General features: G+C 34.8%; 1 protein-coding gene across 2 annotated transcripts in view; it reads left to right on the top strand.

Annotated features, from left to right (window-relative positions):
• Positions 1-17,924, top strand: part of mlxipl (MLX interacting protein like) — a 41,518-nt gene that overhangs the window by 10,207 nt on the left and 13,387 nt on the right. For both annotated transcript variants that reach the window (XM_016280615.1, XM_016280616.1), the window contains exons 2-7: positions 1,101-1,207; positions 3,234-3,316; positions 3,746-3,835; positions 6,124-6,162; positions 13,010-13,184; positions 14,749-14,829. In XM_016280615.1, coding sequence (XP_016136101.1) covers positions 1,101-1,207; positions 3,234-3,316; positions 3,746-3,835; positions 6,124-6,162; positions 13,010-13,184; positions 14,749-14,829 — 575 coding nt within the window. The remainder of the gene's footprint in view (positions 1-1,100; positions 1,208-3,233; positions 3,317-3,745; positions 3,836-6,123; positions 6,163-13,009; positions 13,185-14,748; positions 14,830-17,924) is intronic.

Genomic DNA, 17,924 nt, shown 5'->3' with positions numbered 1-17,924 from the left:
AAAAATGACATTTTATACATGTTATAATAAATGATCTGTGGGGTATTTTGAGCTGAAACTTCACAGACACATTCTGGGGACACCCAAGACCAATATTACTTCTTGTAAAAAAGGGGCATAATCGGTGTCCTTTAAAGTGTACAAGATGTGAATTTAAATTGTATTTATTTCCAGATGCATTTATGTCACACTTCACACTCTAGTATGTTTCGTCTGTTTGTGAAGACGCTGCAGGCAGTGGCGTAGCGCAAATATGTGAATGAATGTTCCGAAGAAGTAAACTTCAGTGGATTTCCTCTGCTCAGGGAGTAGGAAGCAATGAACACCGTGTCAGTTGGAACACAGTCCATGCAGGTAGCTCTCTTCTAACGAGCTGGTTATCTGAATCAGGTGTGTTAACTAAGAGAGACATGCAACACATGCAGAGCGAGGACTGGAATTGAGAACCGCTGTGTTAACCACCATCATAGAACTGTAAAAGTGTTATTAAATTATTGAAGTATTAACTTAAAAGGTGTTCGGCCAACAATAAAGCTTTTGTTGTTTTACTACACGCCTGCATTTACGTGTATCCTTGTAGTGGCGTATACAGGAAGGAGGAACAGACATTTAATTACATTTTTTTTCAGCCTGATGACGTCCTATCGGTGTTGTTTATTTGTAAGGGTTTGTTGTCATATCCCACATTTTAGCAATCATTCTCACCGGACTCATAGCAACAGATTGAACACAGCACTCTCAGTTCATTTGTCTCTTGCTTTTAGAGGTTAAGTGCACTAGAGCCATCAGTAAATGGTGTAAAGTGCAGTCAGAATATGTGCAGATGGGCAGCTGTGTTGCTGCATTAGACTGATGAAATTATTCCAACTGCAGACACGGTTCAGAGTGCGTGCTGGATGGACAAAAGCATGTTTATACAGAGCCAGCAGGGTGAAAAGGGAAGATTTCACCATTGTCCTGCAATATCATCAAGACCCATGTGTTTAGTCTCAAACCATGTAGTTTATTGCACATTTCAGTTCATTTATGTTGTTTATATTTACTATGCAAATGAAATTACATCTAATGTTGATTGAAGTGGTGTTTGTGTCTCTCCTCAGTGGAAAGATTGTGTCTCCAAAGTGGAAGTCTTTCAAAGGCTTGAGGTTGTTGTGGAGGGATAAAATCCGGCTGAATAATGGCATTTGGAGGGCCTGGTTCATTCAGTGTGAGTCTCCTGATCTCATTTCTAGTCTGTTACACACAGTTTACTGCATTTCCCATGTAAAAGTGTTTCTCAGAATTGTTGTTTTAGTAAAATATTCCTCATGAATGACAAGTGTGTCTACACTATATAGCAAATCTTGGCTGCATGATTATTTATATTATCGCAAAATGTAAAATGTACAGCTCTATACAGTGCATACAGTTGGATATATATTGCATCCAAGTTTATTCACATGCATACAGTACACGCACATAAATCAATATATACTATATAGCAAATCTCAACGGACTGTTTTTTTTCTTCCTCACAAAATGCAACTATGTATTATTGCACAGCTCTTCATATAAAGTTAGATTGATAAGTAAGTCCAACTTTATCTGCATTTATACCATGGTCTTACTGAATACTTGATTCTGATTGGCTGGAAGGTGCACATTAAAACTGTTTAATGCACAAGTAGTTGCTTTAATTAAAGCGCACACATCACTCGCACAGAGAGAGAGAGAGAGAGAGATCGGAGATCACACTGCACACACAGAGAAACATTCAGGAGCACAGAAACTTGTTGTCGACGCTGTCCTGTGACTTTTATTATTAAAATAGCTTTGGTACTAAATTGCTACGTTATATTTCTACGCTGTTTTTGAAGTAACTAAACTTACAGCTTCAATGTTTGTTGAGAGAGACACACAGACGCAGGTAATTCACACATGCAACTCTCGATCGATAATTAATTCAAGGAAGTGTTATACTTCATTAAAGGGGTCATATGACGATGCTAAAAATAACATTATTTTGTGTATTTGGTGTAATGCAATGTGTTTACACAGTTTAGGATTAAAAAAACAAATTATTTTCCACATACCATACAGTATTGTTGCTCCTCTCTGCCCCGCCTCTGCAGCGTCTCCACGGCAACAATACTACAGCGAGAATAAAAGTTATGCCTTCTTTCTTTGCGTAATCATTTGGGAGGTGTTATGCAAATCTTCCCACACAGTGTCGTAGACATGTGGAGGCGTGCTTGAATGAGGCGTTTTAGGAAGGCGTTTTTCTTAACTTTTATAAAGAATATCTCTTTGGTTTTGAGACTTTGCAACTTTACGGATCTTGTATATGCAGCTTGTGAAACTCTAAAGACAAAGGAAAATTTGAAATCGTGTCATATGACCCCTTTAATTCAAATAAATGTGGTCTTACCGCACTTCTTCACCTCTGTGTCTGATTTGAGGCGGGCTCTTCCCACACAGTGTCGTAGACATGTGGAGGCGTGCTTGAATGAGGCGTTTTAGGAAGGCGTTTTTCTTAACTTTTATAAAGAATATCTCTTTGGTTTTGAGACTTTGCAACTTTACGGATCTTGTATATGCAGCTTGTGAAACTCTAAAGACAAAGGAAAATTTGAAATCGCGTCATATGACCCCTTTAATTCAAATAAATGTGGTCTTACCGCACTTCTTCACCTCTGTGTCTGATTTGAGGCAGGCAGAATGCTAGAGCTAATGAGCAAACATCATTAACAGCTTTAACTGGTCACTGCTTGCAAATGACCATGGTATAGGCGGGTAAATGAACGGCTAGCTGTGCATTAAACGATTTTAATGCACTCAGGTTCTTTGCCATCATGTCATGCATTAAAATCATTTAATGCACTGCTAGCCATGCATTATCGCTTACATATACTCACATAGGGTGATTTATACTATATAGCAAATCTCAACTGCTTGATTGCTTGTATCATTGCAAAATGTAAACTATAGCTCTAATCTACATTATAAACGTTAACATAATTTCTGTAAAGTTGCTTCAAAACAATGTCTATTAATGTGAAAAGCGCTGTATAAATAAATTTCCCTTGACATATTTTGGATAATATTGAACGACTTGGTCTGTGTTGGTCCTACCCCTTACAAAAAAGTACTGTGATGGTACCTTGATACTTATTGGTCTTTCCTACCACTGGACTAATAATCACAAAAATGCAAAATGAACTACAAAAATTAAATGTGATGCTAAATCGCTTCAGATGTGGAGAAAAGGAAGAACCCCGTGTGTGGGTTTGTCACGCCGTTGGAGGGCTCGGAGGCGGATGCCCACGGCAAACCTGAGGTGAGTCCGATCTCAAAGACAGACCTGAATTAATCATACTGTTTGAATTAATAAATTCCTTTCAATTGAAAAGAGAAGATTGTGATGTTTGGCGCATCACCTGCTGTGTCTAATGTGTTTATTTAGAGGCCGAACTGCCGCTAATTTGAAAGTGAAAGTAAAATGCGCACGGTGCTTTTAAGCTATTTGAAAGCGAGGAAAAGAGGGAAAATTCAAACGAACTAAAAACGAACAATTGCTTTACGCCGAATTGCCGCTATTTGAAAGTGAAAGTAAAATGCTCACGCCGCTTTTACAAGCTATTTAAAAGCGAAGGAAAGCGAGGAAAAGAGGGAACGCCCCCGCGGTGATACCGTGTTGAAAAGAGAAGATTGTGATGTTTGGCGCATCACCTGCTGTGTCTAATGTGTTTATTTATGGCGTTTACAGGCGATTGTTTTGGAGGGAAGCTACTGGAAGAGACGGATAGAGGTGGTGATTAAGGAATATCACAAATGGAGGATTTACTATAAGAAAAGAGTGAGTAACTGACCAAAAATAATGGGACATAATCGTGTATTATATGCCCAGAACACATTTTGGACGTTTTTGAAAGAAGTCTCTTCTGCTCACCAAGGCTGCATTTATTTGATTAAAATACAATAAAAACAGCAATATTGTGAAATATTACTACAATTTCAAAAAACAGTTTTCTGTTGTAATATATAGAAAAATGTAATTTATTCCTGTGATAGAAGCTGAATTTTCAGCATCAGTACTCCAATCGTCAGTGTCACATGATCCTTCAGAAATCACTCTAATATACAGATTTGCTGCTCAATTTTTATTATTATATTATAATTTTGTTATATTATTTATAAAATAAATACATTTTTGCTTCCAATAGGCTTGCCGCGATAGACGGTGCTGACGGTGATACCGGTGTAAATCCGTAACACGGTTACGTCACTTGCCCACTGCGGCACCGACCCCCACCGTCGTTTTGATTTTTTATAGTAATAAAAATAATTTAGTTCAGTAAAAGAACAAACACTACAATTAAAAACTGAACGCGGCTGCTCAATGCAGCGTGCCGAACGACAGTCGCATCACAGATCAGATTTCATTTCTCCAGTGAGCAGAGTGAGTCGAGCTGACTGACAAGAAGAGTGAGGTGAGGTGAGACAGACAAGACGATCGTGGATGATTTAGTTTCGAAACGAGATGCAAAAGCACCTGTTTGGCAGAATTTTTTGATTTTGAAAAGCCTGTTGACTTTTGCCGTTTATCTAAGCTGATTTTGGAAGTTTTTTTTAAACATTCGTTTCTTATTTAATTGGTTCCACAGTGTTTGCTGATTTTTACTTTATTTAAATTTTGTGTAATTAATATATTTTATTTGACATCAAGGTGTATGCCGTGCCTCCAAGCTTTCTTATTTGTTTTGCTAATAAACGTTCTACGTTTCTTATTTATTTGGTTATATATAATACATGTTTACTTATTTCCAGTTTTGTATACCTATTTAAACTTTATGCAAGTTATTTGTTATTTTATATTAGGCATAGCCTGCCCTTTAGCATGGTGTATTTTTATTAGTTTTGTTAATAAAAGTTCTATGTTTTATATATAGGCTAAAGTGAGTTAGACGTTGTATTTTGTTGTTGCATTCAAGCAATTGACGCCGAATTGCTACTATTTGAAAGTGAAAGTAAAATGCGCACGGTGCTTTTAAGCTATTTAAAAGCGAAGGAAAGTGAAGGAAAAGAGGGAAAATTCAAACGAACAATTGCTTTACGCCGAATTGCCGCTATTTGAAAGTGAAAGTAAAATGCACACGCCGCTTTTACAAGCTATTTAAAAGCTAAGGAAAGCGAGGAAAAGAGGGAACGCCCCCAGGGTGATACTGGTATTACCGGTGTTGTCACACGTCGATTAACCAGTGGGAAAATTTCCTCACCGTCACAACCTTAGCTTCCAAACTTTTGAACTGTAATGTATACTATAAATTTCATCATTCATTCTCGTTAATAAACACCTCAATGACAAATTTCTCATAATAAACAGTAATGCAAAAGTCGACTGATACAGATTTTTTCATTTGCAGTCCTAATGTCTAGAAAGTGACCAATATAATTCCAGTATAAATAGTACAGCACATGATAAGCATAAAACTGCAGAATAGTCATTGACACAATATTTACTTAATATTCACCAAAGTATTTGACAACAGAAAGCGCTTCATCAAAGCTCTCAGTAGATTTGGTACAGACATTTCTGTTAACTGGCCAAACGAATTGCAAAATATGGTTTGATTTGTCACTCTGGATGATATATTGATTTATCGCCACAATAATCCCACCATAAAATGTGGATTCAAAGGACATCAAATCACTGTCATGATTATAGACATCTTTACTGGTTGACACAACATGAAAAGGTTTAAGTGATTTCTGAACTGCACCCATTACTTCCTGAAATGACCAAGATCTTTTGTTTATAATATGAAATTTAATGCGATTGTGTTCCTGAAAACACCAGACCTGAGCTTGTAAAATATGACACTACATTTTTCCCACTCTGTTGAGATACTGTTGCAAAACTTCAGGAGCAACTTTGGGTCAAGAACCCAAAGTTCAGTATTCACAGAAAGGGCCAGTAAAATCTCTGAAAGTGAACAAAACCGTATCCTCAAAATTCTCAGGTACATAACCATTGTTAAGATAAGAGTTTTTCGGCATTTTAAGGTCGGTTCCTGTTTGTTTTGTAATATCCATTAGGTTTGTAAGGCACTGCTATATCTGATGTATTTTGTTTTATTTTTTTAGCTTCAGAAGAACAAAGACCTGCTGTCCATGCTACAGAAGGTAAGATCACAGAGAAATGTACCCTCTTAATGCAGTCAATGACAGTAAGTAGTCTGGTTTTGCAATCGCTAGTGGTGCAAAAGTTACACATTTCACCTTTAAAGAGATATTTAAACCAAAAAAGAAAATTCTGTGATCATTTACTACCTCTATGACTCTGAAGATTGTTGAGATCCAAACATTCATTTTTTGGTGAACTATCCCTTTAAGAAAAGTAAGTCAAACTAATGTGATTAAACCAAGTGCCAAATATTGTTTTAATGTTACACAGGGTTCCCATGGTCGTGGAAAACTGGAATATTAAAACTATGTTTTCTAAGTCAAAGGATTTTCTAGAGTGAACATTGTTCTTTCTGATGAAATATTTCATCAGATATTGATTTTTGTGATTGTTTGTGTAGAGTAAAATCTGCCCACTAGTAAGCATGGATTATCATTAGAAACATTATTATTAGAAGTATTATATATTTTTAATGCATTGATTATGCCTTGTAATGTACCTTATAATGCATTGTATGATCTTATGAATAATTGTATCCACAGTTATAATACAATATAATACTTATCTATTTATTCTTGCACCTTTAGAAAGTATAATGCATTAAAGGGCACCTATTATGCACCTTTTTACAAGATGTATTATAAATCTCAGGTGTCCCCAGAATGTGTTTGTGAAGTTTCAGCTCAAAATACCCCACAGATAATTTATTATATGGTTTTGAAAATGCCTATTTTGAGTGGAAGCAGAAACAGGCAGTTTTAGTCCATGTCTCTTTAAATGCAAATGAGCTGCTGCTCCCCGCCCTCTTTCCCAGAACAGGGCTGTGCAATTTTAGCTCATATCTCAGATCTCTGCCAAAAAACATCTGTTTGGTTTTGATTATCATGTATATCACATTGAAATCTCGCGTTTTAAAGCCATATCAGTTTAAATTTCTGATATACGTTTTTCTGGACGCACACATCAGAAGCACACGAACAGAGAGCGGCTGTCACAGGCATGCGAGTACTAAAAGTTCTCTTTCACACACAAGTTTAAGTAAAAAAACACAGTCGGTTATGTCCGTGAAGTTAAACAGCTGGGAAAGAAATCGAATGTCTATATTAGATCGGTGTATTAAGTGACAGCAGCATAATATACAGTACCTATACTGACTGCTGTTTGGGTCTACGCTGTTAATAAGACCCAAACAATAAAATAAAAGCAGAAAATCACTCACTGCTCTGAACTGAACAACTTCTATAGCTCTAATAAGAAGACATTTCTTACTTGAATTCTCTGGTGTGAAGATAAACATGGCAGATAGTGTGTGTGCGGCTCACTCAGGGCGGGGTCACGGCTAACACGGCTGTGTCAATCAACTATTGTGGGCGGGGCTTGTAAATTGTGACGTCACACTTTACGGATTCTGTGATCAGTAAGCTCTTAGACACTGCTCATGATTTATAGAGATTTAAAAAAAAAAAAGGAGCGGGTGGATTTTTATCATTATTGGGTGGTTGTGTACACACACTGCCAACACACATTTATGTTCAAACACCATGCAAAAATTAATTTTGCATAATAGGGACCCTTTAAAACATGGCAAAGCAAAAAATTGCTTTGGTTACAATTATTAATGAAAATATATAATGCATTATGAATCCTTTTATAATGCATTATACATAAATGTTACCAGGACATTTGATGACTAATAAATATACATTTAAAATTAAACTTTAATTCAAAATATTGGTATCTGGCGTACAAAAGGAGGCTGGTCCAGAAATCTCTAGAAAATAATTTCTAAACAGTCCTTATTCAGTAATCAAGAGCGTTCTGTAAGGATGTGAGTGACCTATAAATTGTTTTGGCTCAAAAAGTGTAGGAATCCTGTGTAGAGACATGTGAGGGCCAATCATGCCTGTTTTGGAAGGTTTAACCAAAAATTTCAAGTTAAAATCATAATCCTGCTGGATTCTGCAGGCACACATGCTGTTTCACACAGATTTAGTAATTCAGACGTTTTTGAAGGTCTCTTTCATATCTATGGGCCGTAACGCAGCTGTGATGATGGCCTGGTGTAAATCATTGATGAGTTAGCGTAGAGTGTAGTATTTACTTTAGTAAGTCATGTTTGCACAGCTCAAGTGGATTTCTATTAATAGTTGCTTTTGCTTTCCTCAGCTGGTTGAAAAATTCAAACGATCCACCATGTACGAAAAACGTGAGTAAACGTAAACGTTCAAATTCATTTGCGTCATACGGATGAGAAAATGAGTCGCTTGATTGCCTTCAGTGACTAAAGTGCTGATCTTCCCTTCTGTTCGATGAGGCGGTCAGAGAAACGCACGTTTAATCAAATCTGACCCACATACTTCAAGATGTGAATCGGCAGCACTTCTTTCAAACGCAGTTTATTCATGTGCTGCTTTGTGGATATGAATTAGTTTGATGATTAAAAGTTCTGATGCTTTCGGATAATACTGCACTATGGTACTTGGTATTCAGTGACTACCATATTTATATGCTGTACTATGGTATTTGCAATGTACACTACCGTTCAAAAAGTTTGGGGTCAGCCAGTTTTTTCTAAAAGAAATTAATAGTTTTATAAGGATGCATTAAATTTGATCGAAAGTAACAGTAAAGACATTTATAATGTTGTGAAAGATTTCTATTTCAAATAAATGCTGTTTGTTTGAACTTTCTGTTCATCAAAGAATCCTGAAAAATAAAATGTATCACAGCTTGCACAAACACATGCAGCACAACTGTGTTCAACATTGATACATTTTTGAATGGTAGAGTATGAATGCTTATTTTATTTCTCTTACAATATTGTAACATTTGGCAGCCCAATAAAATTATTAGTCTCAAATGGGATATTAAAAATTATAGTTGATTTGGGAGTTGGGAGCATGTCATTGGGAAAACATGTCAGATGCAATGGATACAGCATCTGTATTAATGGTAAATTTATTCAAATTATTGTTATGTTTTTGTAAACAACAAAACGAAATTGCGAAAATATAAAGTTTTTAACATTGATAATAATCAGAAATGTTTCTTGAGCAGCAAATCAGCATATTAGAATGATTTCTGAAGGCCACTGAAGACTGGAGTAATGATGCTGAAAATTCAGCTTTGAATCGCAGGAATAAATGACATTTTAACAGATATTCACATAGAAAACATCTGTTTTAAATTGTAATAATGTTTTATAATTTAGCCATTTTTACGTTTAAATAAATGCAGCCTTAGTGAGCAAAAGAGACTTCTCTCTAAAACATAAAAAAAAATCTTAATGACCCTACATTTCTGAATGGTAGTGTACTTCAAAGACAAAAACAGCTTAAACCAGTCTAAGGCCAAGCTTATGTTTAGATGTTCTGTTTTGCTGGTTTTAGAGAGGTTTTGGACACTTGCAGTAGTGATTTGACCATTTGTGAGCCTGGAGCACAAAAGCAGTGTTAAGTCGCTGGGGGATATTTGTAGCAATAGCCAACAATACATTGTATGGGTCACAATTATTGATTTTTCTTTTATGCCAAAAATCATTAGGATATTAAGTAAAGATCATGTTCCATGAAGATATTTAGTAAATTTCTTCAAAAAATTTTTTTGATTAGTAATATGCATTGCTAAGAACTTCATCTGGACAACTTTAAAGATGATTTTCTCAATATTTAGATTTTTTTGCACCCTCAGATTCCAGATTTTCAAATAGTTGTATCTCAGCCAAATATTGTCCTATCCTAACAAACCATACATCAATGGAGAGCTTATTTATTAATGATGTATAAATCTCAATAAAAAAAAAAGGACCCTTATGACTGGTTTTGTGGTCCAGGGTCACTGTTGTGCTCCAGGCAGGTATGCTGCTACTTTACTAAGTGATCAGATGCACCATTTTCACCTGTTGGATCATAAAACAGATGAAAAAAATCCCACAGATGTAGAGGTGTGCGATATATATCGTCTGCGATAATATCGTAATTGTTGTTACAACAAAAAATAACTCCAAACACAACCACAGCGCTGTTTTGCGTCTCTGAGCAACATGACCGTGTTTCGTTCCTGAATGAATCAATCGTTTAAATGATTCGGTTCAATCGCAATAACTCACTTATAAACAGTGACTTGCTGCCACCTACTGGCGGGTATTAATTTCACATTCAGAGTATCTTTTATTATTTAAATAATTTCAAATATCAGTATTCAAAAGATAATGGACACTTTTAGAAAAAAAAAAGGCTATTTAAAGGTCAAAATGCCCATAAAATGTAAAAATCAGTTAAAACTTATTGGAAAAGATTATTTCTATCAGTATGAACTGACCACTGCACAGAATATGAAGAATATCAAGTCAGCTGTCCACGGCAGTCCTTAAGATACCAGCACAATAACACACACAGCAAAATATCGTCTAATTATCGTTATCGATAAAATATCAAGATATTATTTTTTGTTAATATCGCACACCCCTACACAGATGCACTCTGAAGCAGGGACCCGAGTCATATCTACAGATAGGACGGCATGTCCCGGTTTGCCCTGGTGCTGCCCTGGTGCTGTGTGTCAGTGTGGCAGCAGGAGGCAGTGAGTTTGCTCTCGTCCTCCACACGTGAGTGTGACAGCGGGAACTGGGTCAGGAACAAAAGAGCTGCCGCTCATCTTCAATGATACGGAGAAACCTGGAGAAAAAAATACTGAGAAATGAAAACATAATGGGATCGGGCAGGGGGTTCCTGTCTTTTACACATTTTCGTTAAACTGCTGTCGTTAAGACCTCACACGTAAGCACCGAGGCCCACGTACACACACAAACGCGCTCTAGCACCAATACTATAATTTGCCACCTTTGTGCGTAAGAAAAAAGAAAGTGGAAAACAGAACGTAGGTAGTTTTCAGGAAAGGCGTAATCGTTGCCGCTGCTGTCTTGATTGTGGTATTCCTATAAATATGCGGCCCGTGCCGAGCCTCAGTCCTCGCAGAGCAGGAAAATCAGCAAGACAGCAGCTCTCCAGGTAAAACAGATGCACTTGGGATTTTTCCAGTAAAAGCCGTGAGTCGAATGTCAGATCTGAGTGTTTGTGTGTGTGTGTAACTGTCAGTCAACATGCAATCTAAATCCACTACATTTGCTTTTTAAAGGGATAGTTCACCCAAAAATGAAAATTCTGTCATCATTTACTCACCCTCATGTCGTTCCAAACCTGTATGAGTTGCTTTCTTATGTCGAACACAAAAGAAGATATTTTGAAGATCAAGAACAAGTTGGTGGTTGCCATTGACTTCCATAGTAGGAAAAAAAAATACTATGGAAGTCAATGGCAACCACCAACTTGTTCTTGATCTTCAAAATATCTTCTTTTGTGTTCGACATAAGAAAGCAACTCATACAGGTTTGGAACGACATGAGGGTGAGTTAATGATGACTGAATTTTCATTTTTGGGTGAACTATCCCTTTAATACACATTTCTGGTTTTATTGTTGATCGATTCATCAGTGCTTGACCTTCCGAAGGAAATAAATCTTTCATCAAAATGTAAAACGGCTTCTCAAAAGAGAACAAATGTAGGTTAATGTGGAAATGGATTGGATCATTGGATCATGGGCATTTGCTAATTGCTCATATCATGTGAGCGACAGGTTAATGGAGGGCAGTGTTATTTTAGTATTATTGATATACTGGTATAATTTCTTGTTAATATTTTGAATTATGATTATTTGTTTCCTGTCTTCATTTAAATTTTAGGAAAAGTTTTAGTAATTTTTTAATAAGTAAATTTTTTATTCGTTTTTTATGTCTTTGTTGTCTAAATGTTTTTAATTAAGTTTTAGTTTTAGTTATTGGAAATAACTAAAACTAAATGGAAATGAGAAATGTTGCCTTGACAACTAGCTGAATTCAAATTAGTTTATTTATTTAGTTTTATTTTATTTTAATTAGTGTTTATTTTATTTCAAGTAATGAAAATATTTAGTTATGGTTTCAGTTTTAATAAATAAGCATTACCCTGCTGGAGGGGAGGGATTGTTTTTGGTAAAAGATTATGAGGTCACACGAATTAAAAAAAAATGATATGCAAGGATAAATTATAATAAACATGGCAATATTCTGTAATTTTTTTTAATTAATTTCATGGTGACAAATTTTATTTCATGGTTTTATCTGAACACAGATATTTTAGGCTGCCTTGTACTATTTAAATGTACTTTTATGTTGTTTTATTGTGCATTTCTATTATTATTATACTGCTTTTTCTGGTTTGTTTTGCTATAATCCCCCTGTAAACAATTTTTTCCCGTTCTTTACAAAAAATAACTAGCTGTTGATTTAATTAATTCCCAATGGATTAAATCAAGTCCTACCCTACCTTTTTTTTAACAATGGGCTGCAAATGCATTTTCATGTTTAAAAATATATTCTCTGTATCTTGTTTTCCTTCTCATTTCTTGCTCTGCGTGTGTAAACGGAAAACTATTTATTTTCTCAACAGGATTTTCAGTGCATTTCCTCAAGGCTTCAGACAGAAAATGACTTCTTTATATTGGACAGATTGTTTTGTGCATGACTAAGCCTTTGCAGCATCTACCGATTTTAAAATATAAATGCAATTGACTTTGTAGGAAATGGTATGTGCTACAGTTGCATAAATAGTTTGTGCTTGTGGTTGTAAACACGGTCTGCCTTGTGGTCATATGTAGATGTAGGAACCTTTATTAGTGGTGCTTGTTAATGAAAGCATCATATTACTATTTAGTGTTAGTGATGTGATCAAACCTCTAACATTAAGTATTAAAGTTGAGTATGAGCGAAGGATTCCTCCAATCGTGTGTCTTGTTGCCGTTCTCCACAGAGTCCTATCAGCAGGACGGGGCTGGAGAAATGGACCAGTCAGATCTATCCAGAGCCCGAGGCGGCATCAGAGGAAGTGCACATGTTTGACTTGGATTGCTTCCTCTCAGACATCTCAGACACGTTGTTCACAATGACCCAGAAACCCAGTCCCTGGAGTGGAGACCGCCAAAACAGTGAGTCCACCCAAAAATCATTTACTCACCTTCGTGTCATTCCAAACCCAGAAAATGAGTTTGTATTGGCCCTTCAAGATGCGATGTACCAGGTTTAACATCATTGATGCCAATAGTTATTGGTGCATGGCTTGTAATAATTCACATTGTGCTAATTTTGAAATATGCACAGGCACACGTTTTATGGAGTGATTTTGTGGGTCTTCAAAATTCTTGATTCTTCCAAGTCTTACGTTCATAAAGTCATGCCATTAAATGTTGCATGCACCAGAAATAAAAAAAAGAATATCTTCCTCAGTATTTATGTCTTCCGATACAAATATTTAAACATTCATAAATCAAGATACATTTATTGAGATGCAAAATTAATTTATGCTTAAAACACGCACAAAAAAAAAAAATCTCTCAGTGGGGTATGAAAACTTTTTTTTTTCTTTTAAATGAGCTTTTCTGAGCAGATATTTGTTGGTTTTATCTATAAACTCCCTTTATTTGGGTAAATTTCTGAGAAAATAAGACTTCTAATCCCAAGTCATTTTGCTTTTCGGTGAATTTTCAAACTTTGAAGTGTTGCTGATACAACTCATTTTCTGTGTCCTAGACATTTACATTTAGATAACTTCATTTTTCTTAACTTTTCGCTCTTAAAAAGTCGTAAATTTACCTTCATAAAACATGACATTTTTGGAGCCTTACAGCACATGGCCATAATCTGCATTCTCATATGAAAAACATATAATCATATAAAAATACAATCTAAAAAGTAAGCTTTGAAATGACATGTAATTAAGTTGTAATTATTATTATTGGATGATCTGTTCTTTTAAGCTCTAATGCAAGATCTTTGTGACTTTGTGAGTCTCAGTAACTTTAACATTTCAAATGATTCTGTGGTCACTAAATATTTATCTTGAAAAGATATTTGGCTGATTTAACAAGATTACAATATGTGACCCTGGACCACAAAACCAGTCATAAGGGTTATTTTTTTAAAATTGAGATTTATATGGTTTTATAGGTATGGTTTGTTAGGATAGGACAATATTTGGCCGAGATACTACTATTTGAAAATCTGAGGGTGCAAAAAAATCTAAATATTGCGAAAATCGCCTTTAAAGTTGTCCAAATGAAGTTCTTAGCAATGCATATTACTACTAAGTTTTGATATTTACAGTAGGACATTTACAAAATATCTTCATGGAACATGATCTTTACTTAATATCCTAATGATTTTTGGCATAAAAGAAAAATCTATAATTGTGACCCATACAATGTATTGTTGGCTGTTGCTACAAATATCCCCCAGCGACTTAACACTGCTTTTGTGCTGCAGGCTCACATATAATATGCATCTTTCAGTGACATTTAATGCCTCCCCTGCCTTAAAGTATTTTAACTTAGGATTTCATTAATGAGAGATGGTTTTAGAGATGGAAAATTTAGTCACATGAGTTTATAAAATATATTCAGGAAGGACACCACACCCTCAAACAAGGAACTTTAAAAGAATAAATGCTCCAAACAGAGCAGTGTTAAGCAGTCCATTTGACTCCTGTCGTCTCAGTGTACACCAGTAATGCAGACATGATCCAGCCCGGCTTGACTCCATTACAGCCCAGCTTGGACGACCTGATGGACATACCAGGTGAGTTAATGAACTCTTCATATCACTCTTTATTATACTGACATTGCTCAGCTTTATAACTCAAACTAAACTGTTTTATATGCTGTGCGCCGCTCTGCACTCTGGTCCTGGTGCCTTAGATGCACTTGATTATAAAGAAGAGTGGTATTAAAATGGAGACATACATTTACACCTTCTTACTATAGTTGGAATGCTAATACGAAATATAATTTAAATTAAATGTAGTTACATTAACGTAATGAAATAATATTAAAATTTTTAAATAATTTTTCAATACTAATACAATAACATTGAATTAATGTCTATGAACAATGTTTTATTGGTAGTTAAATATAATTTAAATTAAATATAATCATTAATATAAGTATTATAACATTTATATAACATTAACATTTACATTTATACAATAATATATTGATCAATCTTTTTGAAAAAATGTTTCATCTGTAGTTTGAATGTTAATAAAAATGTAATGTAAATATAATTTGAATTAAACATAGTTATTAACATTATTATAACATATATATATATATATATTAGTGCTGTCAAACGATTAATCGCGATTAATCGCATCCAAAATAAAAGTTTTTGTTTACATAATATATGTGTGTGTACTGTGTATATTTATTATGCATGTATACATACACACACATGCATGTATATATTTCAGAAAATATGTTATGTTTTTGTATTAAATATTTTTATTTATAATATAAATTATATGGATATGAACATAGACATTTAAATACATGTAAATATTTTCAAAATATATACTGTATGTGTGTATATTTATATATACATAATAAATATACACAGAACACACACACATATTATGCAAACAAAAACTTTTTTGTATGCGATTAATCGCGATTAATCGTTTAACAGCACTAATATATATATATATATATATATATATATATAATGTATTATTTATATATTGATTACTGTTTATGAAAAATGTTTTGGCTGTAGTTTGAATTTTAATAAATATAATTTAAATAAAAATTAAATATAAAATGAAGTATAGTTGTTAATATAAAATATTCTTGTTTCAATATTTCAGTATCAATATATGAATTAATATTTGTGAACAATACGTTTTATCTGTAGTTTGAAATTTTGTTAAGAAATATAATTTAAATTGAATATAGCAATTCAATAATTCATATAACTGAATGCTGTATAATATAATGATTATTTGTTAAATTTATTTTTCAATATTAATTTATTGATGAATAATGTTTTAACACACATACATATATATATATATATATATATGTGCGATTAATTAAGAATGAATATTATTTGGAAATGCAAAAAAACCTTAGCAACCTTAAGAACGGCAAAAATAAATAGGTGATGAATTTATGAACAGAGACCTTGATTTTTTACTTTGATATTTTGAGTTGATAAGAAGTATTGGATAACTTTGAGGAGCTATAGGGAAGTTCAGAAGTTCATTTGCACAACTTTAGTGAAGATGGCCCAACAATCTGTCTGTGCTTCACATTTTTGGGGTGTCTAGAGGGCAATGAATGAGTTTAACCCCCATTGGTGGCATTTCCTCTAAGGGCATTTCCTGGTCTGCCACAGGGTCATTTAAAGGTTAAAGAGCCAATGACTGAAGAGTGGAAGTCAGACAGGATGTGATCAGCCCTAAATAGTGAGTCATTTGAGGGGATGAGTTAACTTTAGGACAGCAGCACTGTTCACTCATTCGGTTCCCTACATTTCTGTACTGATTTAGCTTCTGTCAGTGTCAAGAATACGCAGGTGTATTTACATTCAAAAACGCTTCAGTGTTCAAAAACGTACTGTATATAAGAAGAAAATAAAAGGATCTGCATTCTGATTTTAGAACATCTTTTGCACACAGATGATTAAAGCATCTACTCCATGCCTTCTGTCGTCTGATTGATAGTTTAGACTTTTTTATCAAGTCAGCACTCTTTTAGTGTAATTGTACAAACGTCCAGCTTCAGCTCATGCTTCACGTGTCTTTCTGCTGTCAAATCTTGACTGATTTTTATCAAGCAAACATCTGAATATCTGCACTAGTCATATTTCCAGATGAACACTTACTGGACTGAAGCAGCTCGGCTTTACTTGATTCTCCATCAATCATTTCTTAGAAAAATCAGTGCGTCTCAAATCTGATCATCAGGATCTTTTGAGGAACGTTTGTATTTCTTCATCTCTCAATCATCACTGGATTGCATTGCGTTATATGTCTGGATAATTTCGATCTCATCTTACTAAGACACATTATTGGAGATATAGAGTGACCATTGATATTTATATAATTTCTTGTAAGTATATGCTATAATGTTATAAAGATCTCATTGATTTACCTTATAAGTGTTGGAATTTCATCACTTTTTGTTCATATAAATATCAGCATCTGCACCAAATTGCATATTTTTGCTCAGTTTGGGCTTCTGAATAAAACTGAGCTGTTTTTCCTCCATATTCTCACTGTATCATATTATATGATCCATATAAAGCCTAATGTATCAAATATGATGCTCAACAATAATAATCAAAAATATGACCAGGGCCTGGCTAATGAACTCTAGTGCACCAGCATATGACTGTCATGTTCCTGGCAGTGTTTGCTGTGTTCAGCTGGCAGGACTCGGTCACGAGGCTCTGGACTCATTCATTGCAGCAGTGCCAGGTTTCTCACAGATATCAACACAGACACCGTGAGCTTCCACATATGATCTGTAAATGTTCTTAGCTTTATATATTCTGCTCAGTAGCATCACAGTGCTAAGTGTTCTTGTGATGATGTAAATTCACTCTATTGAAGCGTGCATGTGACTGTGAAACGTTAATGTCTGGTATTGCATGGCCACATGAGGGACGTATCGTCTGAGGTGGAAAATACCTTTCCCAGAAGGCATTCTGATTGGTTGCATGTGGGTTTGGCAGGTCTAGAGGAATAGTTTAGATGCTGTGAGAGACTAAACCATGCTGCATGGGCGCTTGCTTGTAGTGGAGACTTTATATTCGTTTAGATTCAGTTGACGTTTCTTCTGAGCCATTAGAAGTTAGAATTTTTAAGCCATTGCAGTTTTCAGGATACGTCTGAA

This window comes from Sinocyclocheilus grahami, unplaced genomic scaffold, assembly GCF_001515645.1.
Source record: "Sinocyclocheilus grahami isolate Dianchi unplaced genomic scaffold, SAMN03320097.WGS_v1.1 scaffold142.1, whole genome shotgun sequence".
Lineage (NCBI taxonomy): Eukaryota > Metazoa > Chordata > Actinopteri > Cypriniformes > Cyprinidae > Sinocyclocheilus > Sinocyclocheilus grahami.
Note: the sequence above shows the minus strand (reverse complement) of the source record. Positions and strands in the feature narration are given on the sequence as shown.